Source organism: Salmo salar, unplaced genomic scaffold (genome assembly GCF_905237065.1).
Source record: "Salmo salar unplaced genomic scaffold, Ssal_v3.1, whole genome shotgun sequence".
In the NCBI taxonomy this organism is placed as follows: Eukaryota; Metazoa; Chordata; class Actinopteri; order Salmoniformes; family Salmonidae; genus Salmo; species Salmo salar.
Window position 1 is genome coordinate 201,577 of NW_025547626.1, and position 25,949 is coordinate 227,525.

General features: G+C 44.0%; 1 protein-coding gene across 1 annotated transcript in view; it reads right to left on the bottom strand.

The window, feature by feature from the left end:
* LOC106610542 (receptor-type tyrosine-protein phosphatase delta) overlaps positions 1 to 25,949 on the bottom strand; it is a gene marked incomplete at its 5' end in the record, with an annotated part of 114,308 nt that overhangs the window by 61,445 nt on the left and 26,914 nt on the right. Inside the window, 15 exon segments of the mRNA XM_045711457.1 lie at positions 3,572 to 3,669; positions 7,593 to 7,637; positions 8,391 to 8,503; positions 11,045 to 11,056; positions 11,319 to 11,479; positions 11,754 to 11,984; positions 13,216 to 13,309; positions 14,718 to 14,974; positions 15,403 to 15,497; positions 16,362 to 16,958; positions 19,477 to 19,594; positions 20,442 to 20,468; positions 20,894 to 21,087; positions 21,988 to 22,293; positions 24,216 to 24,360. Coding sequence (XP_045567413.1) covers positions 3,572 to 3,669; positions 7,593 to 7,637; positions 8,391 to 8,503; positions 11,045 to 11,056; positions 11,319 to 11,479; positions 11,754 to 11,984; positions 13,216 to 13,309; positions 14,718 to 14,974; positions 15,403 to 15,497; positions 16,362 to 16,958; positions 19,477 to 19,594; positions 20,442 to 20,468; positions 20,894 to 21,087; positions 21,988 to 22,293; positions 24,216 to 24,360 — 2,493 coding nt within the window.

Below are 25,949 nucleotides of genomic sequence, written 5' to 3' on the forward strand. Positions count from 1 at the left end.
GTTAAGAAAATATTTACCAAATAAACTAAAGATAAAAAATAATAATTAGTAACGGTAACACAATAACATAACAATAATGAGGCTATATACAGGGGGTACCGGTATCAAGTCAGTGTGCGGGGGTACAGGTTAGAGGTAATTTGTACTTGTAGGTAGGGGTGAATGGACAATGAGGTAACATGTGTTTTTAATTCTAGTACGGCTCTGTACACACAAGCTTGTTAGCTAGCTAGCTAACGTTAGCTCTGATCCAACATTATGTCAACTCGGAAGTTCAAAGACATTTAAAGTTCCTCTATAGAAGCCGCTCCTCCGTAGGTATAATTCAGTGGGGTTCCTAATTCAGATAGTGCATGTTATAACAAGATGCCCAGTGTTTCAAGACAAGCTTCCTCCTTTCTGTCTCGCTCTCCCTTCAACCTCAACATGTTAGCTGACTGGCAGCAATTTGTGTGTTTTTTTTGTCTTTCAGTGAGATTAAACCATGCAGATACGTCAAAATTACAATTTGTTCTTAAGGACTTTCCTATACAGATGAAATGGCCTACCCGCTTCACAGCAAGCTGCTCTATCTGCACTGATTGGTGAAGTCATCAAATGTGGAGCTAAATGTAAAAAGAAACTAAAAATAATGTTTATTTCAGAGGTTGAAAAGGAACAGAAAGGAATGATATAAAACCGATACTTATTCTGGTTTGAAACTGGTTCAGACGGAACAGTGTAACGGAAAACAAACAAAAAAAATGATGGTTTTCTTCAGAATGAAACGTGTGGAAATTCATTTCAGGTTCCAACCCTTGGTAATAAGTGTCAATGAACGACAACACAACAGGTCAAAGGTTGAATTGAATTAAAAACAAGACAGTATAGGCATGAAACAGTAACAAAACATTTTGAAAACGGAATAAAAATGTTTTGCTACGTTTTACCCAACAGAATACATGATGAAACGCCATGAATTCCTTTGGGGAGAGAGAAAAGTTCAGTCCAACACAGAACCTATAACGACGCTATAAAACACAACTGTCTGTGGCACAAACACACATGATGTCATTTGTGCATTAAAATATGGAGAGAGAGAGAGAGCCTGCAATGAAGTCTTTTGGAATATTTTACGATGCATAATTATGGTGTGTGTTTGTGTGTGTGTGTGTGTGTGTGTGTGTGTGTGTGTGTGTGTGTGTGTGTGTGTGTCTTTGGTCTACTCACTGCTCACTAGCATATGTGTCTGATTATGACACCGCAATTACTCCTGGTTTATCTCTATCCCTTTTCTCTCTCCATCCCTCCGTCTCTCTCGTTCTCTCTCCATCTCTCCATCTCTCTCGTTCTCTCTCCATCCCCCCATCTCTCTCAATCTCTCCCCATCCCTCCATCTCTCTCGTTCTCTCTCCATCCCTCCATCTCTCTCGTTCTCTCTCCATCCCCCCATCTCTCTCGTTCTCTTCCCATCCCTCCATCTCTCTCGTTCTCTTCCCATCCCTCCATCTCTCTCGTTCTCTCTCCATCCCCCCATCTCTCTCGTTCTCTCTCCATCCCTCCATCTCTCTCGTTCTCTCTCCATCCCCCCATCTCTCTCGTTCTCTCTCCATCTCTCTCGTTCTCTCTCCATCCCCCCATCTCTCTCGTTCTCTCTCCATCCCTCCATCTCTCTCGTTCTCTCTCCATCCCCCCATCTCTCTCGTTCTCTCTCTATCCCTCCATCTCTCTCGTTCTCTCTCCATCTCTCTCGTTCTCTCTCCATCCCTCCATCTCTCTCGTTCTCTCTCCATCCCTAGATCTCTCTCGTTCTCTCTCCATCCCTCCGTCTCTCTCGTTCTCTCTCCATCCCTCCATCTCTCTCGTTCTCTCTCTATCCCTCCATCTCTCTCGTTCTCTCTCCATCCCTCCCATCTCTCTCGTTCTCTCTCCATCCCCCCCATCTCTCTCGTTCTCTCTCCATCCCTCCCATCTCTCTCGATCCCCCCATCTCTCTCGTTCTCTCTCCATCCCCCCATCCCGCATCTCTCTTTCTATCTTGTTCTCCTTTCTTCTACAAGGTCAGTCCCCATCTTTCCATCTCTTTCAACATTTTCTCTTTTTGACTTCCCATCTCCCTAACATTTATGTTTGACTACCCTCTGTCCTAACCCCCCGTCTCTCTCTCTCCCTCTCTCTCGCTCCCTCTCTTTCTCTCTCTCTCAATTAAATTTAAGGGGCTTTAGTGCCATGGGAAACATATGTTTACATCGCCAAAGCAAGTGAAGTAGATAATAAACAAAAGTGAAATAAACAATAAAAATGAACAGTAAGCATTACACAAGTCTCTCTCTCCCCCTCTCTCCCTCTCTCCCTCTCTCCCTCCCTCCCCCTCACTCCATCCTCTCTCTTCGTTCTAGCCCTAGCCAATTAGAGCCATCCGGATTCTATATCCAGCATGCACAGGCCTAAAAGTAGTATATTCTCCATCTTAACAACTTTTTACAGTTGTATTCTCATGGAATAATGTAGATATTCTAAGGACTAATCAAAAAGGTGCTCTATTGTACAGAACATGGCCATGATAAAAACACTCTTCTCTCTTCTTTCACTCTGTCCCTTTCCCTTCTCTCACTTCCCCCGCACTCTCTCTCCCTCTCTCTGTCGTTATCTCTCTCTCCTTTCACTCTGTCCCTTTCCCTTCTCTCACTTCCCCCGCACTCTCTCTCCCTCTCTCTGTCGTTATCTCTCTCTCCTTTCACTCTGTCCCTTTCCCTTCTCTCACTTCCCCCGCACTCTCTCTCCCTGTCTCTGTCTCTGTCTCTCTCCCTCTATCTCTGTCTTTATCTCTCTCTTCTTTCACTCTGTCCCTTTCCCTTCTCTCACTTCCCCCGCACTCTCTCTCCCTCTCTCTGTCTCTCTCTCTCTCTCTCCTGTCTGCTTTCACTCTGTCCCTTTCCCTTCTCTCACTTCCCCCGCACTCTCTCTCCCTCTCTCTGTCTTTGTCTCTCTCTCTCTCTCTCTCTCTCTCTGTGTCTCTCCTGTCTGCTTTCACTCTGTCCCTTTCCCTTCTCTCACTTCCCCCGCACTCTCTCTCCCTGTCTCTGTCTTTATCTCTCTCTTCTTTCACTCTGTCCCTTTCCCTTCTCTCACTTCCCCCGCACTCTCTCTCCCTGTCTCTGTCTTTATCTCTCTCTTCTTTCACTCTGTCCCTTTCCCTTCTCTCACTTCCCCCGCACTCTCTCTCCCTGTCTCTGTCTCTGTCTCTCTCCCCTCTATCTCTGTCTTTATCCTCTATCTCTCTGGAAGCATAACATTGATAACCATCAGTCTGTAAGAAGTATCTCTTTGAGACAGACTGACAGACAGATCTCTGGTTAAAACAGGAGACGTGAGAGGAGGAAGCTTCTGCTTCACATTTAAACCCTGATACCTCTGTCAAAAGATAAAATACATAAACAGGGTGTGTGTGTGTGTGTGTGTGTGTGTGTATCTGGCTGGCTAGACGGTTTCTACACAGGGTGTAAAACTCAATATGAATTGCATAATGAAACCAGAATAATTGGAGTGAAAATGTCTCCTTCAAACAAACTCTCACACACAGCTACCATACCTCATACTCCTGAGAGAACTTCAGGTTGTCGTTGGCTTTCAGGCCTTCTAGATGATCAGCGAGCTCAGAGATGGGGACAGGTGGGTGACTAGCCATGCCTGACAGAGACAGAGACAGAGACGAGAGAGAGAGAGAGAGAGAGAGAGAGAGAGAGAGAGAGAGAGAGAGAGAGAGAGAGAGAGAGAGACAGAGAGACAGAGAGACAGAGAAAGAAAGATATATATTATTTGATTGATGTAAGACTATCAGGACAACAAAGTAGTTTCCCCGAAGTTGTCCATAGACACTGATCTTAAGTCAGTTTTACATTGTTTCGCCTAATGCTACAGGTTATGATCATGGGAGGGTAAACTGTTCCTAGATCTGTACCTAAGGGCAACTTCAACCCAGAGCCAGTTAGAAGAGGTTAGATGTTAGATGTGTGGTTCTCAGAGCCATATAAGAGCAGAGTAGAGTTCTGTTGATGAAGAGTAGAGTTCTGTTGATGAAGGGTAGAGTTCTGTTGATGAAGGGTAGTGTTCTGTTGATGAAGAGTAGTGTTGATGAAGAGTAGTGTTGATGAAGAGTAGTGTTCTGTTGATGAAGGGTAGAGTTGATGAAGAGTAGTGTTCTGTTGATGAAGAGTAGTGTTCTGTTGATGAAGAGTAGTGTTCTGTTGATGAAGAGTAGAGTTCTGTTGATGAAGGGTAGAGTTCTGTTGATGAAGAGTAGTGTTCTGTTGATGAAGAGTAGTGTTCTGTTGATGAAGAGTAGTGTTCTGTTGATGAAGTGTAGTGTTCTGTTGATGAAGTGTAGTGTTCTGTTGATGAAGAGTAGTGTTCTGTTGATGAAGAGTAGTGTTCTGTTGATGAAGAGTAGTGTTCTGTTGATGAAGAGTAGTGTTCTGTTGATGAAGAGTAGTGTTCTGTTGATGAAGAGTAGTGTTCTGTTGATGAAGAGTAGTGTTCTGTTGATGAAGTGTAGTGTTCTGTTGATGAAGTGTAGTGGTCTGTTGATGAAGTGTAGTGTTCTGTTGATGAAGGGTAGTGTTCTGTTGATGAAGAGTAGTGTTCTGTTGATGAAGAGTAGTGGTCTGTTGATGAAGAGTAGTGTTCTGTTGATGAAGAGTAGTGTTCTGTTGATGAAGAGTAGTGTTCTGTTGATGAAGAGTAGTGGTCTGTTGATGAAGAGTAGAGTTCTGTTGATGAAGAGTAGTGGTCTGTTGATGAAGAGTAGTGGTGATGAAGAGTAGTAGCTGGTGATGAAGAGTAGTGTTGATGAAGAGTAGTAGCTGGTGGTGAAGAGTAGCTGGTGATGAAGAGTAGCGGTGATGAAGAGTAGCGGTGATGAAGGGTAGTGTTGATGAAGAGAGCGTTGATGAAGAGTAGCGGTGATGAAGGGTAGTGTTGATGAAGAGTAGGGGTGATGAAGAGTAGGGGTGATGAAGAGTAGGGGTGATGAAGAGTAGGGGTGATGAAGAGTAGTAGCTGGTGATGAAGAGTAGTAGCTGGTGATGAAGAGTAGCTGGTGATGAAGAGTAGCTGGTGATGAAGAGTAGGGGTGATGAAGAGTAGCGTTGATGAAGAGTAGTCGTGATGAAGGGTAGTGGTGATGAAGAGTAGTAGCTGGTGATGAAGAGTAGTAGCTGGTGATGAAGAGTAGTAGCTGGTGATGAAGAGTAGTAGCTGGTGATGAAGAGTAGTAGCTGGTGATGAAGAGTAGTGGTGATGAAGGGTAGTGGTGATGAAGGGTAGCGGTGATGAAGAGTAGTGGTGATGAAGGGTAGTGTTGATGAAGAGTAGTGGTGATGAAGGGTAGTGGTGATGAAGAGTATTGTTGATGAAGGGTAGTGGTGATGAAGGGTAGTGGTGATGAAGAGTATTGTTGATGCTGAAGACGTCTTGTTAAACAGATATTTTCAAGGCAACAGCCTCACATGGGGCCTGGAGTCTTTCCTGGGCCCGGTATCCCGGTAGCAACGGAATTTACGTTTAGGAGTGTGTTAACGATGCATCGTTTCTACAACGGCCAAAGAACTCGCGTGCGTTTCCCAAAAAACACCACCTAGGCAGAACTTTCTCTAAGTGCCTTTGTTGGCCCATGTGTTGATACTGATGGAAAGGCAGCGCTGATCTCGGGTCAGCTTTCTCCATTCAGATCTGACCATTTAATTATAATTATACCACAATACTGACGACAGAGCAGCTCCTAGAGAGATATTACCACCTATTGGCTATGGCTGCAAATATTGAGGCAGATTATAATGCTGAGGATGAGGCCCTAGTCTACCCTATAATAATGCACTAGATCACAGATTATAATGCTGATGATGAGGCCCTAGCCTACCCTATAATAATGCACTAGATCACAGATTATAATGCTGAGGATGAGGCCCTAGTCTACCCTATAATAATACACTAGATCACAGATTATAATGCTGAGGATAAGGCCCTAGTCTACCCTATAATAATACACTAAATCACAGATTATAATGCTGAGGATGAGGCCCTAGCCTACCCTATAATAATACACTAGATCACAGATTATAATGCTGAGGATGAGGCCCTAGTCTACCCTATAATAATACACTAGATCACAGATTATAATGCTGAGGATGAGGCCCTAGTCTACCCTATAATAATACACTAGATCACAGATTATAATGCTGAGGATGAGGCCCTAGTCTACCCTATAATAATACACTAGATCACAGATTATAATGCTGAGGATGAGGCCCTAGTCTACCCTATAATAATACACTAGATCACAGATTATAATGCTGAGGATGAGGCCCTAGTCTACCCTATAATAATACACTAAATCACAGATTATAATGCTGAGGATGAGGCCCTAGTCTAGCCTATAATAATACACTAGATCACAGATTATAATGCTGAGGATAAGGCCCTAGTCTACCCTATAATAATACACTAGATCACAGATTATAATGCTGAGGATGAGGCCCTAGCCTACCCTATAATAATACACTAGATCACAGATTATAATGCTGAGGATGAGGCCCTAGTCTACCCTATAATAATACACTAGATCACAGATTATAATGCTGAGGATGAGGCCCTAGTCTACCCTATAATAATACACTAGATCACAGATTATAATGCTGAGGATGAGGCCCTAGTCTACCCTATAATAATACACTAGATCACAGATTATAATGCTGAGGATGAGGCCCTAGTCTACCCTATAATAATGCACTAGATCACAGATTATAATGCTGAGGATGAGGCCCTAGTCTACCCTATAATAATACACTAGATCACAGATTATAATGCTGAGGATGAGGCCCTAGTCTACCCTATAATAATGCACTAGATCACAGATTATAATGCTGAGGATGAGGCCCTAGCCTTCCCTAGAATAACCCTATAAGCCCTATAAGATTTTAATGCAGTCATCTGGGTTTCCATGTGAACCATCTTTTTATCCTTCACTTGTTTGTAAACTTTGCATCTGTAGTCATCTTCGTTCTGAAGGAATCAGTGGCCATAGAGAGACAGATAAACATCTTGATTCTATGTTAAGCGGAGATCTTCTGTGTATAAAGTTATGCGGAAGGGCAAAACAAAAACAAAAGCGATGCACTTAGCGGTTCATTGGGTGGTCTGAGACAGTCGGGAAAAGACAAAGTGTTTTCAAAGTACAACTTTAGGTAACGATGGTTTTGGGAAAGAGCTCTGAGATTTAACGACGCTCCTACGAAGGTTTTAACCATGAATTCAGCATTAAGATGATTTGGGGGAAACAGGCCCAGGCCAGGAAGACACCTTCAGAAAAACATCCGGGTCCTAGAGATGTCATGAAAGCAAATAACTTTAGAACATACTGTATTCAAATGATTCAGGAGTCCAGCAACACAACAAACTTATTCTGCATGACAAAATATTAGCGGCGCCATGACAGTTAAAATTACTCTGCCATTTTCCAAAGCGGTTGTTCCTTAAATGGGGATGGAATGAACAATATGAAGGTTAGTTAGCCAGAGAGAGAGAGAGAGAGAGAGAGGGGACAAAGATCGACTAACTTGACAATCGTCTGTAGCCGCGGAAAGCTGACACACGGTAACTTCCTGAAAGGAAAAGAAACAAGCCAGAAAACTCACTGAAGACCACCAGACCAGTGTGTGTGTGTGTGTGTGTGTGTGTGTGTGTGTGTGTGTGTGTGTGTGTGTGTGTGTGTGTGTGTGTCTGTCTGTGTGTGTGTGTGTGTGTGCGGGTGTCTGTGTCTGTCTTTGTGTGTTTGTGTGTGTGTCTGTCTGTGTGCTGTGTGTGTGTGTGTGTGTGTGTGTCTGTCTGTGTGCAGGTGTGTGTGTGTGTGTGTGTGTGTCTGTCTGTGTGCTGTGTGTGTGTGTGTGTGTGTGTGTGTGTGTGTGTGTGTGTGTGTGTGTGTATACCTACGTACGTGCAGGCATTTATGTGTGTTTATAACCTACCAAGTTGATTCTGCATAGCTCCTCAGCAACAGTAGGATGGTGTGTGTGTGTGACAGTGTGTACTTGTGTGTGTTAGTGTGTATAGTCTACCTGGGGTCTGGAAGTTGATTCTGCATAGCTCCTCAGCAACAGTAGGATGGTGTGTGTGTGTGACAGTGTGTACTTGTGTGTGTTAGTGTGTATAGTCTACCTGGGGTCTGGAAGTTGATTCTGCATAGCTCCTCAGCAACAGTAGGATGGTGTGTGTGTGTGACAGTGTGTACTTGTGTGTGTTAGTGTGTATAGTCTACCTGGGGTCTGGAAGTTGATTCTGCATAGCTCCTCAGCAACAGTAGGATGGTGTGTGTGTGTGACAGTGTGTACTTGTGTGTGTTAGTGTGTATAGTCTACCTGGGGTCTGGAAGTTGATTCTGCGTAGCTCTACAGGATCTGTAGGATGGTGAGAGGACATGGCCTTGCTGCAGGGGAAACTAGCCTTCCTTCCCTCCGCCTCAGCTCTTTTCCTGAAAAACACACACACACACACACACACACACACACACACACACACACACACACACACACACACACACACACACACACACACACACAGCCTGGGGTTTGCTCTATAAAAAAGGTTACACCAAACGATCTAACTCTAACCTATCACATGACCTGGTCTATCAAACTCTAACCTATCACATGACCTGGTCTATCTAACTCTAACCTATCACATGACCTGGTCTATCTAACCTATCACATGACCTGGTCTATCTAACTCTAACCTATCACATGACCTGGTCTATCTAACTCTAACCTATCACATGACCTGGTCTATCTAACTCTAACCTATCACATGACCTGGTCTATCTAACCTATCACATGACCTGGTCTATCTAACTCTAACCTATCACATGACCTGGTCTATCTAACTCTAACCTATCACATGACCTGGTCTATCTAACTCTAACCTATCACATGACCTGGTCTATCTAACTCTAACCTATCACATGACCTGGTCTATCTAACTCTAACCTATCACATGACCTGGTCTATCTAACTCTAACCTATCACATGACCTGGTCTATCTAACTCTAACCTATCACATGACCTGGTCTATCTAACTCTAACCTATCACATGACCTAGTCTATCTAACTCTAACCTATCACATGACCTGGTCTATCTAACTCTAACCTATCACATGACCTGGTCTATCTAACTCTAACCTATCACATGACCTAGTCTATCTAACTCTAACCTATCACATGACCTAGTTAGTCTATCTAACTCTAACCTATCACATGACCTGGTCTATCTAACTCTAACCTATCACATGACCTGGTCTATCTAACTCTAACCTATCACATGACCTGGTCTATCTAACTCTAACCTATCACATGACCTGGTCTATCTAACTCTAACCTATCACATGACCTAACCTATCTAACTCTAACCTATCACATGACCTGGTCTATCTAACTCTAACCTATCACATGACCTAGTCTATCTAACTCTAACCTATCTAACTCTAACCTATCACATGACCTGGTCTATCTAACTCTAACCTATCACATGACCTGGTCTATCTAACTCTAACCTATCACATGACCTGGTCTATCAAACTCTAACCTATCACATGACCTGGTCTATCTAACTCTAACCTATCACATGACCTGGTCTATCTAACTCTAACCTATCACATGACCTGGTCTATCTAACTCTAACCTATCACATGACCTGGTCTATCTAACTCTAACCTATCACATGACCTGGTCTATCTAACTCTAACCTATCACATGACCTGGTCTATCTAACTCTAACCTATCACATGACCTAGTCTATCTAACTCTAACCTATCTAACTCTAACCTATCACATGACCTAGTCTATCTAACTCTAACCTATCACATGACCTGGTCTATCTAACTCTAACCTATCACATGACCTAGTCTATCTAACTCTAACCTATCACATGACCTGGTCTATCTAACTCTAACCTATCTAACTCTAACCTATCACATGACCTGGTCTATCTAACTCTAACCTATCACATGACCTAGTCTATCTAACTCTAACCTATCTAACTCTAACCTATCACATGACCTAGTCTATCTAACTCTAACCTATCACATGACCTGGTCTATCTAACTCTAACCTATCACATGACCTAGTCTATCTAACTCTAACCTATCACATGACCTGGTCTATCTAACTCTAACCTATCACATGACCTGGTCTATCTAACTCTAACCTATCACATGACCTGGTCTATCTAACTCTAACCTATCACATGACCTAGTTAGTCTATCTAACTCTAACCTATCACATGACCTGGTCTATCTAACTCTAACCTATCACATGACCTAGTCTATCTAACTCAAACCTATCACATGACCTAGTATGGGTACCCATCAGTCTAGCTGTCTTTGGCATATGAAACGGAAAACAAGGAGTGGAATTTTAGCTAAACAGACTGGTAACCAGGCTACATATTACCAGGTGTATGGAGTAAAACAGACTGGTACCCAGGCTACATATTACCAGGTGTATGGAGTAAAACAGACTGGTAACCAGGCTACATATTACCAGGTGTATGGAGTAAAACAGACTGGTACCCAGGCTACATATTACCAGGTGTATGGAGTAAAACAGACTGGTAACCAGGCTACATATTACCAGGTGTATGGAGTAAAACAGACTGGTACCCAGGCTACATATTACCAGGTGTATGGAGTAAAACAGACTGGTAACCAGGCTACATATTACCAGGTGTATGGAGTAAAACAGACTGGTACCCAGGCTACATATTACCAGGTGTATGGAGTAAAACAGACTGGTAACCAGGCTACATATTACCAGGTGTATGGAGTAAAACAGACTGGTACCCAGGCTACATATTACCAGGTGTATGGAGTAAAACGATATATATACTAAATATTGTGCTTCAGTTTCTTTTCTTTGCACTATAGTTTCAACATAGCATGATTCTAACAGCTGTAACCTAGGTAACATGATGGTAATCAGAATCTCTAACAGGATAATAATGAGTATATCTTTCTTCTTACCTGTCTGGTTTACTGGGTCAACGAAGCAGAGTGAGCAGAACAAGAGAAAGAAATATAATGTTATGACAGAGTTGATCAGCAACCTGAAACTGTCTGTGTATTAGAAGTATTTTCCTCCTCTCCTCTCCTCTCCTCTCCTCTCCTCTCCTCTCCTCTCCTCTCCTCTCCTCTCCTCTCCTCTCCTCTCCTCTCCTCTCCTCTCCTCTCCTCTCCTCTCCTCTCCTCTCCTCTCCTCTCCTCTCCTCTCCCCTCCCCTCCCCTCCCCTCTCCTCACCTCTTGAAGAGCAGGATGGCGATGACGATGCAGACGATGAAGATGACAGCCATTACCGGCCCCACCACCCACAGAAGCCCCTCCTCCTCGTCTACAATTGGTTGAGGGTCCACGTCATTGGAGGTCACGGGGTCAGAGTAGGGGCTGGTTGAATACATTGTCTAGAGAGAGAGAGGGAGAGAGAGAGGTTAGAGAGAGGGTGTGTGTGTGTGAGTTATGTGAGGCATACTCGTGTGATGAGTATCTTGAAAACCTGAAGACTTGTTAGCTAATGACTAGGCTTTAGCTCAGTGGGATAACAGAGTTATGTGGCGAACAGGAGACCCAGGTTTGACCCTAGTCCAGCACGAAGAACACATGCTTCTGGTGTGTGTCTGCTAGTGTGTGTGTGTGTGTAAGTGTGTGTGTGTGTGTCCACTCCCATCCCAAACCCACATTATTAGACAGGTCTAGCAGCGCCAGCACGAAGAACACATATTCCTGTCCGTTTTGCAGGGGGCGGTTCCGGAACTCCCCATAGCTCCTCCCATCACCGAGGGTGAACTCCTGGGGGAGGGTCTTAAAGTGGGCAGAAACATAGGCCCTGGGATCTGATTGGCTGGCCGGGACCTGGCGACGGACACGCAGCGCCTGGCTCACACTGGTCCTGTTGATCTCTTTCAGGAGCTGGAGGAGAGGGGGGAGTAGAGATGGATAGAGAGAGGAGAGGAGAGGAGAGGATAGAGATGGATAGAGAGATGAGAGGGGAGGAAGGGATAGAGATGGATAGAGAGACGAGAGGAGGGGATAGAGATGGATAGAGAGGGGGGAGGAGGGGATAGAGATGGATAGAGAGATGAGAGGGGAGGAGGGGATAGAGATGGATAGAGAGGGGGGAGGAGAGGTAGAATTGAGAGATATGGATACAGAGAAGAGAGGAGAGAGAGAGGGGAGGAGGGGATAGAGATGGATAGAGAGATGAGAGGAGAGGATAGAGATGGATAGAGAGGGGGAGGAGAGGTAGAATTGAGAGATATGGATACAGAGAGGAGAGGAGAGGATAGAGAGAGGGGAGGAGGGGATAGAGATGGATAGAGAGGGGGAGGAGGGATAGAAGGGAGGGAGATGGATAGAGAGAGGAGAGGATAGAGATGGATAGAAAGAGGTGGTGAGAGGGGGTTGAAGGAGAGGAGGAGAGAGATGAGGTTAAACGTTATTAACAATGTTATCTGATTATTACCCATCATCATCAACTTCATATTGTGTTATCTGGTTATTACCCCATCATTATCATCTTCATATTGTGTTATCTGGTTATTAACCCCATCATTATCATCTTCATATTGTGTTATCTGGTTATTACCCCATCATTATCATCTTCATATTGTGTTATCTGGTTATTAACCCCATCATTATCATCTTCATATTGTGTTATCTGGTTATTACCCCATCATTATCATCTTCATATTGTGTTATCTGGTTATTACCCCATCATTATCAACTTCATATTGTGTTATCTGGTTATTACCCCATCATTATCATCTTCATATTGTGTTATCTGGTTATTACCCCATCATTATCAACTTCATATTGTGTTATCTGATTATTACCCATCATTATCAACTTCATATTGTGTTATCTGGTTATTAACCCATCATCATCAACTTCATATTGTGTTATCTGGTTATTACCCCATCATTATCATCTTCATATTGTGTTATCTGGTTATTACCCCATCATTATCAACTTCATATTGTGTTATCTGGTTATTACCCATCATTATCATCTTCATATTGTGTTATCTGGTTATTACCCCATCATTATCATCTTCATATTGTGTTATCTGGTTATTAACCCCATCATTATCATCTTCATATTGTGTTATCATTATCATCTTCATCATCATACAGTATCTCACCTCATCTAGGTTCATCTGATCAGGGTTGTCACCAGGCGTCAAGAACTTCCCTCCTCTCTGTTTCTTCAGAGGAACCACCACCACATAGTAGCCCCTGGCAACAACAACACAACACTTCAGTTATCATGTACAGCTGGGATCATCAACTAGATTCACCTTAATGATGGTCGACTACAGTACAGGGATCATCAACTAGATTCACCTTAATGATGGTCGACTACAGTACAGGGATCATCAACTAGATTCACCTTAATGATGGTCGACTACAGTACAGGGATCATCAACTAGATTCACCTTAATGATGTTCGACTACAGTACAGGGATCATCAACTAGATTCACCTTAATGATGGTCGACTACAGTACAGGGATCATCAACTAGATTCACCTTAATGATGGTCGACTACAGTACAGGGATCATCAACTAGATTCACCTTAATGATGGTCGACTACAGTACAGGGATCATCAACTAGATTCACCTTAATGATGGTCGAGTACAGGGATCATCAACTAGATTCACCTTAATGATGGTCGACTACAGTACAGGGATCATCAACTAGATTCACCTTAATGATGGTCGACTACAGTACAGGGATCATCAACTAGATTCACCTTAATGATGGTCGACTACAGTACAGGGATCATCAACTAGATTCACCTTAATGATGGTCGACTACAGTACAGGGATCATCAACTAGATTCACCTTAATGATGGTCGACTACAGGGATCATTAACTAGATTCAGGCTAATCTTTTCTTGAGCGGATGGTCAGGGAGCTACTAATTACTAATAATTTATAGACTGCAAATTGACCTCAAAGAGTCCATTTGGTGTTGGAGAGCCAGTAGGGGGCGCTCTTTCGTCTGGTATAAAAATAAAGAAATATCCCAATGCCCCATGGCAGTGATTGGGGACATTGCCCTGTGTAGGATGCTGTCTTTCGGATGGGATATTAAACAGGTATTCTGACTCTCCATGGTCCCTAAAGATCCCATGACACTTATCGTAAAAGTAGGGGTGTTAACCCCGGTGTCCTGGCTAAACACCCAATCTGGCCCTCAAACCATCACAGTCACCTAATCATCCCCAGCTTCCAATTGGCTCATTCATCCCCCTTCCTCTCCCCTGTAACTACTTCCCAGGTCGTTTACTGTAAATGAGAACGTGTTCTCAGTCAACTGACCTGGTAAAATAAGGGTTCAATAAATACAAAAAAACATATACAGTATCTCTATTATACGTGGGAATACTTTGGAACACATTTCCTACATTAAAATCACTTGGCGGTGATATGCTGCTGTTTTTACAGCCTTTATGTCCAACAATAACTTTTTTATTTTTATTGTTATAAATTGGTCCTAAAATTTTGGAGGGGCCAAATAAATAAAATCACTAGCAGGCCGCCAGTTGGGGAACCCTAATGTACTGTCTCCCTCCCTCCCTCCCTCCCTCCCTCCCTCCCTCCCTCCCTCCCTCCCTCCCTCCCTCCCTCCCTCCCTCACCTGACAGTAGTGGTGGTCTGTGCAGGCGGTAGTTGAACCGTCACCATCCCGTCTGCGTTGGTCTTCCCCACCAGCGTGGGTTTGGAGCGCAGCACGTCCGGGGCGGTCGTCACGGTTACGCGGTGCTGTAGACCTCCGGCACTGTTGCCACGGTTAGTCAACAGGAAGGAGTACTGTGTTTCCGGCTGCAGACCTGTTATCAGCTTTTGGTTCTGTTTACCATCCACCTCAACACTCTGACCCTTATCATACAGGATCTATAGAGAGAGACAGAGATAATCAACACTCTGACCCTTATCATACAGGATCTACAGAGAGAGACAGAGATAATCAACACTCTGACCCTTATCATACAGGATCTACAGAGAGAGACAGAGATAATCAACACTGACCCTTATCATACAGGATCTATAGAGAGAGACAGAGATAATCAACACTCTGACCCTTATCATACAGGATCTACAGAGAGAGACAGAGATAATCAACACTCTGACCCTTATCATACAGGATCTATAGAGAGAGACAGAGATAATCAACACTCTGACCCTTATCATACAGGATCTATAGAGAGACAGAGATAATCAACACTCTGACCCTTACATACAAGATCTATAGAGAGACAGAGATAATCAACACTCACAGCCACAGCCACACACACACATCATCTAAAGTCCCTGTAACTCACCGTAAAAGGCTGGGAGGGTGTTTTGTCTCGTATCTCCCAGGTCAGCAGGACTGAGTTCTTCATGGCAGCCTTCACTCTGAAGTTAGTAGCAAACACTGTGGAGAGGAACATAGAAAACAACAGTATGACTCTGCAGACCTTTCAATCATAAAAATATAACCCATAGAACAGGGCCTATCCCCATTCAAGTCACTGATGGACTTTTTATATGGATTCTATTTCTACGCTTTCAATCTCCTTATAGGATCCAGATCCGGGTTGAAATACTATTTTCACATCATTTCACATGTTTTATCTGGGCTTGATTGAGCTTGCCTGGAGCCATGGAACCAATAGAAACAGTCTGAAGGAGTGCGTCCACCAGGCATTCCAGGCAGGCCAGAGCAAACGCTAAAAGTATTTGTTTTTTTAAAGATTTCTAATAGTATCTGAACCCAGGTCTGAGAGAAACAGGTGTAATATCTTACCTGTGTTTTATAGTTTCTAGTTTCTAGTTTCTGTCTGTACAGAAATACAGTCTGGAAGGGATGTCAGCTTGACTGGATAATGAGATGGGACTAGAATACCTCTCTTACCTTGTCAGCTGAAGGAGACTGAATACATTTAAGATTACAGACTAGACCGACAAGACTGACAAGAACAAAATAGACTTACGACGACGCTGTAACGTGTTTGGTATGGTGTGTGGGTGAGTATTTCCACTGAGTTAATGTACAGTGTGGAGGAAAGAGTGTGTTTAGGATGGGGGAGGGGGGCAGACATGGAAGATGGTTGTTGGGTAGTTGCTCAAAGGTGGTTGTGAGAGTGTGTGTGTGTGTGTGTGTGAGTGTGAGTGTGAGTGTGTGTGTGTTCGTGCGTGTGTGTGTGTGTGTGAGTGTGTGTGTGTTTGTGCGTGTGTGTGTGTGTGCGTGTGTGGGTGTGTGAGTGTAAGTGTGAGTGTGTGTGAGTGTGTGTCCTACCTTCCACATCCAGCGGTTGCGTCCTAAACTGGACGCCGGGACTATACGGCCCCGCCCCTACCGCCGTGAACGCACACACTCTGACATCATACACAGTGTCAGCGCTCAGCCCTTCCAACGTCACGCTAGATTCCGGTACCGTCACCACCGCCTCCCCGGTAGCATTCCCACCTCTACCGTTAACATCCCGGTACTGCACCGAGTACTTCACAATCTTCCCGTTTTGTTCGATAAGCGGGACAGACTTCCAAACTAGCTGTATGGAAGACGCCGACGCGCCTTTAGAGAGGATATTTTCTGGGTATCCTCCAGGAACGTCTTCCGGAGTGGTCACCTCGATCACTACCTCCTCTCCGTATCCAATCTTATTCCGGGCGGAGAGTCGGAACACGTACGACGCCCCCTTGTGGATATCCTGCGCAGTGAAGGACTTTTCCTTGGCGGGGAATTCTACCACGGTGAGGGGGAGGACATCCAGGCGTCCGAAGGTTAGACGGTACCCCAGGAGAGGTGTAGGGGGGTTGGGTGGAGGCAGCCACTGGAGCTGGGCCGTGCCCGTGGGGGTGGGACTTACTGAGAGCCTGGGGCATTCTGGGACTGGAGGAAGGAGGGGAGAGAGAGGGGTGAAGGTAGGAGCAGGAGTAGGAGCAGGATGAAGAGAGGGATGAGACGAGAGAGAGGGGAAGAGGAGAGAAGAGGATGTTACTATTAAAGAGAATTAACTGCTCACGAACACCTGCTCACAATCTCTGCACAAATGTAGCCTGTCATTACAGCCAGAAATGGTGATGCACCTGCATTTTGAGCTGAAAGTCATTCATGTTAGCAGTCAATATCAGCTAGGGATATCATGTTAGCAGTCAATATCAGCTAGGGATATCATGTTAGCAGTCAATATCAACTAGGGATATCATGTTAGCAGTCTATATCAGCTAGGGATATCATGCTAGCAGTCTATATCAGCTAGGGATATCATGTTAGCAGTCTATATCAACTAGGGATATCATGTTAACAGTCTATATCAGCTAGGGATATCATGCTAGCAGTCTATATCAACTAGGGATATCATGCTAGCAGTCAATATCAACTAGGGATATCATGTTAGCAGTCAATATCAGCTAGGGATATCATGCTAGCGGTCTATATCAACTAGGGATATCATGTTAGCAGTCAATATCAGCTAGGGATATCATGCTAGCGGTCTATATCAACTAGGGATATCATGTTAGCAGTCTATATCAGCTAGGGATATCATGCTAGCAGTCAATATCAACTAGGGATATCATGTTAGCAGTCTATATCAACTAGGGATATCATGCTAGCAGTCTATATCAGCTAGGGATATCATGTTAGCGGTCTATATCAACTAGGGATATCATGTTAACAGTCAATATCAGCTAGGGATATCAATGTTAACAGTTTATATCAGCTCGGGATACCAAGTCCAGAGCAAGCAGGACCATAGGGCCGACCTGTTTGCAGCAGGACCATAGGGTCGACCTGTTTGCAGCAGGACAATAGGGCCGACCTGTTTGCAGCAGGACAATAGGGCCGACCTGTTTTCAGCAGGACCATAGGTCGACCTGTTTTCAGCAGTAGGTTGCAGGATCAGATGGAAAGCATCTGTCTGTAACCTTTTTCTTTATCACAAATATTGTAATTAATACGCCAGAATATATCACATCTTCACCCCATAGGTATTAAAGGCAGTACGATGTTACAGTTATCTTTAGAAATATAGCCAGTACCACCAGTGAGGTATACTGTATATACTGAACAAAAATATGCTGGTGTGGTTAAACGTGGTCTGCGGTTGTGAGGCCGGTTGGACGTACTGCCAAATTCTCTAAAACGACGTTGGAGGCGGCTTATGGTAGAGAAATGCACGTTCAATTATCTGGCAGCTGCTCTGGTGGACATTCCTGTACTTGCATGCCAATTGCACGCTCCCTCAAAACTTGACACATCTGTGGCATTGGTCAGGGAGGTGACCAAGAACCCGATGGTCACTCTGACAGAGCTCTAGAGTGCCTCTGACGAGATGGGAGAACCTTCCAGCAGGACAACCATCTCTGCAGCACTCCACCAATTAAGCCTTTAAGGTAGAGTAGGCAGACGGAAGCCACCCCTTAGTAAAAGGCACATAACAGCCTGCTTGGAGTTTGCCAAAAGGCACCTAAAAACTTTCAGACCATGAGAAACAAGATTCTCTGGTCTGATGAAACCAAGATCGAACTCTTTGGCCTGAATGCCAAGCGTTACGTGTCAAGAAAGTCTGGCACCATCCCTACGATGAAGCATGCTGGTAGCAGCATCATGCTGTGGGGATGTTTCTCAGCAGCAGGGACTGGGAGACTAGTCAGGATCAAGTCAAAGATGAACGGAGCAAAGAGCACAGAGATTCTTGATGAAAACCTGCTCCAGAGCGCTCAGGACCTCAGTCTGGGGCGAAGGTTCACCTTCCAACAGAACAATGGCCCTAAGCACACAGCCAAGACAACGCAGGAGTGGCTTCGGGACAAGTCTCTGAATGTCCTTGAGTGGCCCAGCCAGAGCCCGGACTTGAACCCGAACGAACATCTCTGGAGAGACATGAGAATAGCTGTGCAGCAACGCTCCCCATCCAACCTGACAGAGCTTGAGAGGATCTGCAGAGAGGAATGGGAGAAACTCCCCAAATACAGGTGTGCTGAGCTTGTAGCGTCATACCCAAGAAGAATCGAGGCTGTAAAGGGTAAAGGGTCTGAATACTTATGGAAATGTAATATTTCCATTTAAATTGTTGTTTTTGCTTTGTCCTTATGGGTTATTGTGTGTAGATTGATGAGGAAATAAAACGATTTAATCCATTTTGAAATAAGACTGAAACAAAATGTGCAATATGTAAAGGGGTCTGAATACTTTCCGAAGATACTGTATGTAGCCTATTAAAATATTTATGATAGTTAAAAAAATAAAACTGTTTCACACTCGCGACCCCCATTTTGAGGAATCACTGCTCTAAAGAAGGCTGTGAAGACTTAGTAAATCTGTCTCAGTGTCTAGTAGCAGGCTGGGTAGCTGTGTCTGTACTGTCTGTTATATTATGTTGGGATGATACATGATAAGTACGTACGTGGGAGGGTAGTGCAGAGAGTTTGGGATTTGCTCCGTGCCCCGTCTCCCTTGGCGGTGTATGCCCCCACAGACACAGAGTAGGCAGTATCAGCCTGGAGTTCCCCTAGAACCACCTCCTACAGAACACATAGAACGCAGAACTCATCAGTATTACAGAACCACCTCCTACAGATTATAAAACTCATCAGCAACATGGGCCTGTACAGTATCATCTCCATTCTATTGTTCCGTTCTACTCCATTCCATAGTTCCATTCTACTCCATTCCATAGTTCCATTCTACTCCATTCCATAGTTCCATTCTACTCCATTCCATAGTTCCATTCTACTCCATTCCATAGTTCCATTCTACTCCATTCCATAGTTCCATTCTACTCAATTACATAGTTCCAGTCTACTCCATTCCATAGTTCCATTCTACTCAATTACATAGTTCAATTCTACTCCATTCCATAGTTCCATTCTACTCCATTCCATAGTTCCATTCTACTCCATTCCATAGTTCCATTCTACTCAATTACATAGTTCCCTTCAACTCAATTACTTAGTTCCCTTCAACTCAATTACTTAGTTCCAGTCTACTCCATTCCATAGTTCCATTCTACTCCATTCCATAGTTCCATTCTACTCCATTCCATAGTCCCATTCTACTCCATTCCATAGTTTCCTTCTAGGCTGTGTCCCATTCCATAGTTCCATTCTAGGCTGTATCCCATTCCATAGTTCCATTCTAGGCTGTATCCCATTCCATAGTTCCATTCTAGGCTGTGTCCCATTCCATAGTTCCATTCTAGGCTGTATCCCATTCCATAGTTCCATTCTAGGCTGTGTCCCATTCCATAGTTCCATTCTAGGCTGTGTCCCATTCCATCCTTTTTTCTACTAGCCCATGGGACCCAAACACAGGTCAAGACAACAGCATAAATGATACCTTTTTTAGATAACAGATCACAGATATACTTACATATTCTGCTGATTCATTGTATTCCCACTAAACGACAGAACGAAGCAGAGAGCAAAGAAGGAGAGAATTTTTTTTTACATTAGTCTCATATTTTATAATCTCATAATCTGATGAAGGCTTGTAAAATATATAATATATATTATTCTTAAAAAATATTAAAAATTCTGAGCAATCAGTCTCTATCCAGTAGGGTTTTCAGTTCCATTCTATTTCAACATTCCATTCTATTTCAACATTCCATTCTATCCCAACATTCCATTCTATCCCAACATTCCATTCTATCCCAACATTCCATTCTATTTCAACATTCCAATCTATCCCAACATTCCATTCTATTTCAACATTCCATTCTATTTCAACATTCCATTCTATATCAACGTTCCATTCTATATCAACGTTCCATTCTATATCAATATTCCATTCAATCTTTCTGAGTTGTCTTCCATTGTTACCTGTGAGTCGTCTATGAGTATATCCTTGATGAGGTTGGGTCCAGTGGGTTCTCCATAGTTCATCTTGACGTAGTGGACCTGGTAACCTCTGACCTGACCATGTTGCTGCTCCACGGCCGGTGCCCGCCACACCACCCTGACTGCTGACGAGTTCACCGCCTGCGTCACCACGTCACGCGGAGGACCACTGGGAACTGGAAATGCATTGCAGGATAGGTCGAGGTCAAGGGCCGGGGTTCAAAAGTTGTGGTGGCTCTTAGATGGTTTAGATACTCCGGGGGAGGTGAGCGTTTGGAGGTAGGATAGGTTGGTGGGTCGAAAGCTTTTTGGGGTTCTGTTCAAAATGTCGATAAATATGTAGGAGATGAGATTTGAAAAAGCACCAAAAAGCAGCTAAAGAAGGCCTGAAAAACTGGCCTGACATTCAGAGAGCGAGAGTGAATGAAAGATAGAGAGGGGAGATCAGACGATACAAGGAATCCTAAGGGGCTGTGGTTCCCAGAACATCATATAACCTCGGTTATACAGAGAAAGGTACAATACAAACGTATACCAAGAAAAAGGTTCAGTTCTGTAGAGGTAAAGTTAACTTCAGCATGACGAGTCAGGGTTGAAAGGAAAGACTGAGGGCTAGGTGGATTCCCCCCCCCCCCCCCCCCCTTTACAGAGATGATTTAAGCCATAAGGTTCTGCAGCAGTTCACAGGGGCATGGTTAATGGAGTGTACTATTATTCCCCTCATGTAGGGGTATTTAGTGACACATCCGCAGGGCTGTGTAGTATTGTTCAAAAGGGCATTGTCAGTGGGATACACTGCATCAACCCCCCTCAGGAACAGGGAGAGAAGAGAGAAGAAAAAAAGGCAGGATTTTAGAAGGAAATTACTGTGTAGAGGTATAGCCAGGGGAGGTTTCTTTCTTAGAATGAAGGTCAAGGAGAAAACACAGCTAGGGTTGCTGGGAATAGGATGCCATTTGGGATGCACCCTACCGGCTAGAGGTTCTCAGGTGGTGGCATTGTTAGTGGGACGAACCATTTTCACCAAGGATAGGGGTGTTTAGTACCAACAGGCAGGGGAAAGGTTTGGAACATACCATCTTCATCGGTGCGTACTAGTAGTTGTAGACTCTCTGGTCCTTCTCCGGCTTCCGTTAGGGCTCTGACCGTGATTCCATACTCTGTCCATTTCTCCAGGTTTTCCAGAAGGTACGAAGAGCTTTCCGGTGGAATTCGGCTGACTTGCTGGGAAGTCCTGTTGTCCCCTTCCGTGACAGAATACTGGATGGAATATCCGGTTATGTTTCCGTTCTGGAATTCCGCCAGGGGCGGAACCCAACTTACCAGGATGCTGGTGGAGCTGGGGCTGGAGCACGTGACCTCCTGGGGAGGGGCTGAGGGTTCTGATTGGCCAGGTTTGAGGAAGTACGTGTTGTTTGGTGGATGTGATTGGTTGTGTGTGTTGATTGGTTGATGAGGTAGTGAGGTGTTTAATGGAAGATGGTGACAGAGCCAACAGATGAGACAGAAAAGAAAAAAAAGGGACAAAAAAACACAAAATGAAAATAAAAGTCTTAGGACCGATGTTTTCTATAAAGAAAAATGACCAGAAGACTAGCACAGGTGCAAAATGGCGGAAGCGAACGCCAAATCGAGGGTTGCAAAATTCAGGTAACTTTACCAAAAAGTCCTGGTTTTCCAGAAGTCCTGGTTTGGGGAAAGTTTGGGAAGGTTACCGGAATTTAACACCCCTATTCAAATCTGTTTGATAGAAAATGTTGTCAACTGAAAACTAACGAAAAAGAATGATGAGATATAAAGAAGATACAACAGACAGGACACTGAACTGAGTCTCTTGTACAACATGTAACATCTAACCTACCTTGACTTGAACTTAATGAGTAAGTCTCACTCCAACGCCTTCTATCAGTCTCAGTGCTTCTCCCCAGACTGATCCACTTCACATCTCTAACCACTGAACTACTTTATGCCTTGTAATCACCTTACCTTGACTGTAGCTTAGCCCTAACTGACTGACACACTTCAGACTCATGGAAGTTTGAAAAAGTTTGGAAGATATACATCTAAACAATAAATTGTGAACATTTTCCAAAATTGTGAAACATTTACATATTGTCTCACTGTATAAAGTAATCTTATTCTGTTGATCTTGTTCTCCACAAATTGTATCTTGTGATTCCATGACATATGACGTCTGTTTAATCCAAATTATAATGCGGGTCCTCAGAGTATCTGATAGATGACATTAGAGGTCTGTTTAATCCAGATTATAACTCTGGTCCTCAGAGCATCTGATAGATGACATATAATGAGTTATGTTTAATCCAGATTATACCTCTGGTCCTCATAGCATCTGATAGATGACATATAATGAATTGTGTTTAATCCAGATTACACCTCTGGTCCTCAGAGTATCTGATAGATGACATAATAGGTTGTGTTTAATCCAGATTATACCTCTGGTCCTCAGGGTATCTGATAGATGACATATAATGAGTTCTGTTTATTCCAGATTATACCTCTGGTCCTCATAGTATTTGATAGATGACATATAATGAGTTGTGTTTAATCCAGATTATACCTATGGTCCTCATAGTATTTGATAGATGACATATAATGAGTTCTGTTTAATCCAGATTATACCTCTGATCCTCATAGTATCTGATAGATTACATTTAATGAGTTCTGTTTAATCCAGATTATACCTCTGGTCCTCATAGTATCTGATAGATGACATATAATGAGTTATGTTTATTCCAGATTATACCTCTGGTCCCAAGAGTATCTGATAGATGACGATGAGTTCTGTTTAATCCAGATTATACCTCTGGACCTCAGAGTATCTGATAGATTACATATAATGAGTTGTGTTTAATCCAGATTATACCTCTGGACCTCAGAGTATCTGATAGATTACATATAATGAGTTGTGTTTAATCCAGATTATAACTCTGGACCTCAGAGTATCTGATAGATTACATATAATGAGTTGTGTTTAATCCAGATTATACCTCTGGAGCTCAGAGTATCTGATAGATTACATATAATGAGTTGTGTTTAATCCAGATTATACCTCTGGACCTCAGAGTATCTGATAGATTACATATAATGAGTTGTGTTTAATCCAATTTACACCTCTGGTCCTCAGAGTATCTGATAGATGGCATAATAGGTTGTGTTTAATCCAGATTATACCTCTGATCCTCATAGTATCTGATAGATGACATAATGACTTGTGTTTAATCCAGATTATACCTCTGGTAGAGCAGTAACAGCAGTAGTAGCAGTGTAGGTAGGGACATACGTGTCTGTGGTGTATCTGTGGTAACCTCGTTGGTATACGCTCCGATGCCGTGTTTGCTACGTGCTGCCAGCTGGAAGGTGTAGGAGGAGAACGGCTTCAAATTCTTTATAAGGTAGGAGGAGGTAGGGTCAAAATTCAGCTTCTTCTAGAGAGAGAGAGAGAGAGAGAGAGAGAGAGAGAAAGAGAGAGATGAAGGAGAGCGAGAGAGAGAGAGAGAGAGATGGAGGAGAGAGAGATGGAGAAGAGACAGATGGAGGAGAGATAGAGATAGTTAAGGTTAGGGTTAAGGTGGAAGGTGTAACTGGTAGACAGAGGGTTAAGGTGGAAGGTGTAGCAGGTAGACAGAGGGTTAAGGTGGAAGGTGTAGCAGGTAGACAGAGGGTTAAGGTGGAAGCTGTAACTGGTAGACAGAGGGTTAAGGGGTCAAAATCAAAAGTAACAGTCAGTATCTGGTGTGGCCACCAGCTGCATTAAGTACTGCAGTGCATCTCCTCCTCGTGGACTGCACCAGATTTGCCAGTTCTTGCTGTGAGATGTCACCCCACTCTTCCACCAAGGCACCTGCAAGTTCCCGGACATTTCTGGGGGAATGGCCCTAGCCCTCACCCTCCAATCCAACAGGTCCCAGACGTGCTCAATGGGATTGAGATCCGGGCTCTTCGCTGGCCATGGCAGAACACTGACATTCCTGTCTTGCAGGAAATCACACAAAGAACGAGCAGTACGGCTGGTGGCATTGTCATGCTGGAGGGTCATGTCAGGATGAGCCTGCAGGAAGGGTACCACATGAGGGAGGTGGATGTCTTCCCTGTAACGCGCAGCGTTGAGATTGCCTGGATTGACAAGCTCAGTCCGATGATGCTGTGACACACTACCCCAGACCATGACGGACCCTCCACCTCCAAATCGATCCCGCTCCAGAGTACAGGCCTTTGTGTAAAGCTCATTCCTTCGACGATAAACGCGAATCTGACTATCAGCCCTGGTGAGACAAAACCGTGCCTCGTCAGTGAAGAGCACTTTTTGCCAGTCCTGTCTGGTCCAGCGATGGTGGGTTTGTGCCCATAGGCGACATTGTTACCGGTGATGTCTGATGAGGACCTGCCTTATAACAGGCATATAAGCCCTCAGTCCAGCCTCTCTCAGCCTATTGCGGACAGTCTGAGCACTGATGGAGGGATTGTGCGTTCCAGGTGTAACTCGGGCAGTTGTTGTTGCCATCCTGTACCTGTCCCGCAGGTGTGATGTTCGGATGTACCGATCCTGTGCAGGTGTTGTTACACGTGGTCTGCCACTGTGAGGACAATCAGCTGTCCGTCCTGTCTCCCTGTAGCGCTGTCTTAGGCGTCTCACAGTACGGACATTGCAATTTATTGCCCTGGCCACATCTGCAGTCCTCATGCCTCGTTGCAGCATGCCTAAGGCACGTTCACGCAGATGAGCAGGGACCCTGGGCATCTTTCTTTTGGTGTTTTTCAGAGTCAGTAGAACGGCCTCTTTAGTGTCCCAAGTTTTCATAACTGTGACCTTAATTTCCTACCGTCTGTAAGCTGTTAGTGTCTTAATGACCGTTCCACAGGTGCACGTTCATTAATTGTTTATGGGTCATTGAACAAGCATGGGAAACAGTGTTTAACCCCTTTACAATGAATATCTGTGAAGTAATTTGGATTTTTACGAATTATCTTTGAAAGACAGGGTCCTGAAAAAGGGACTTATATAGTTTATATATCA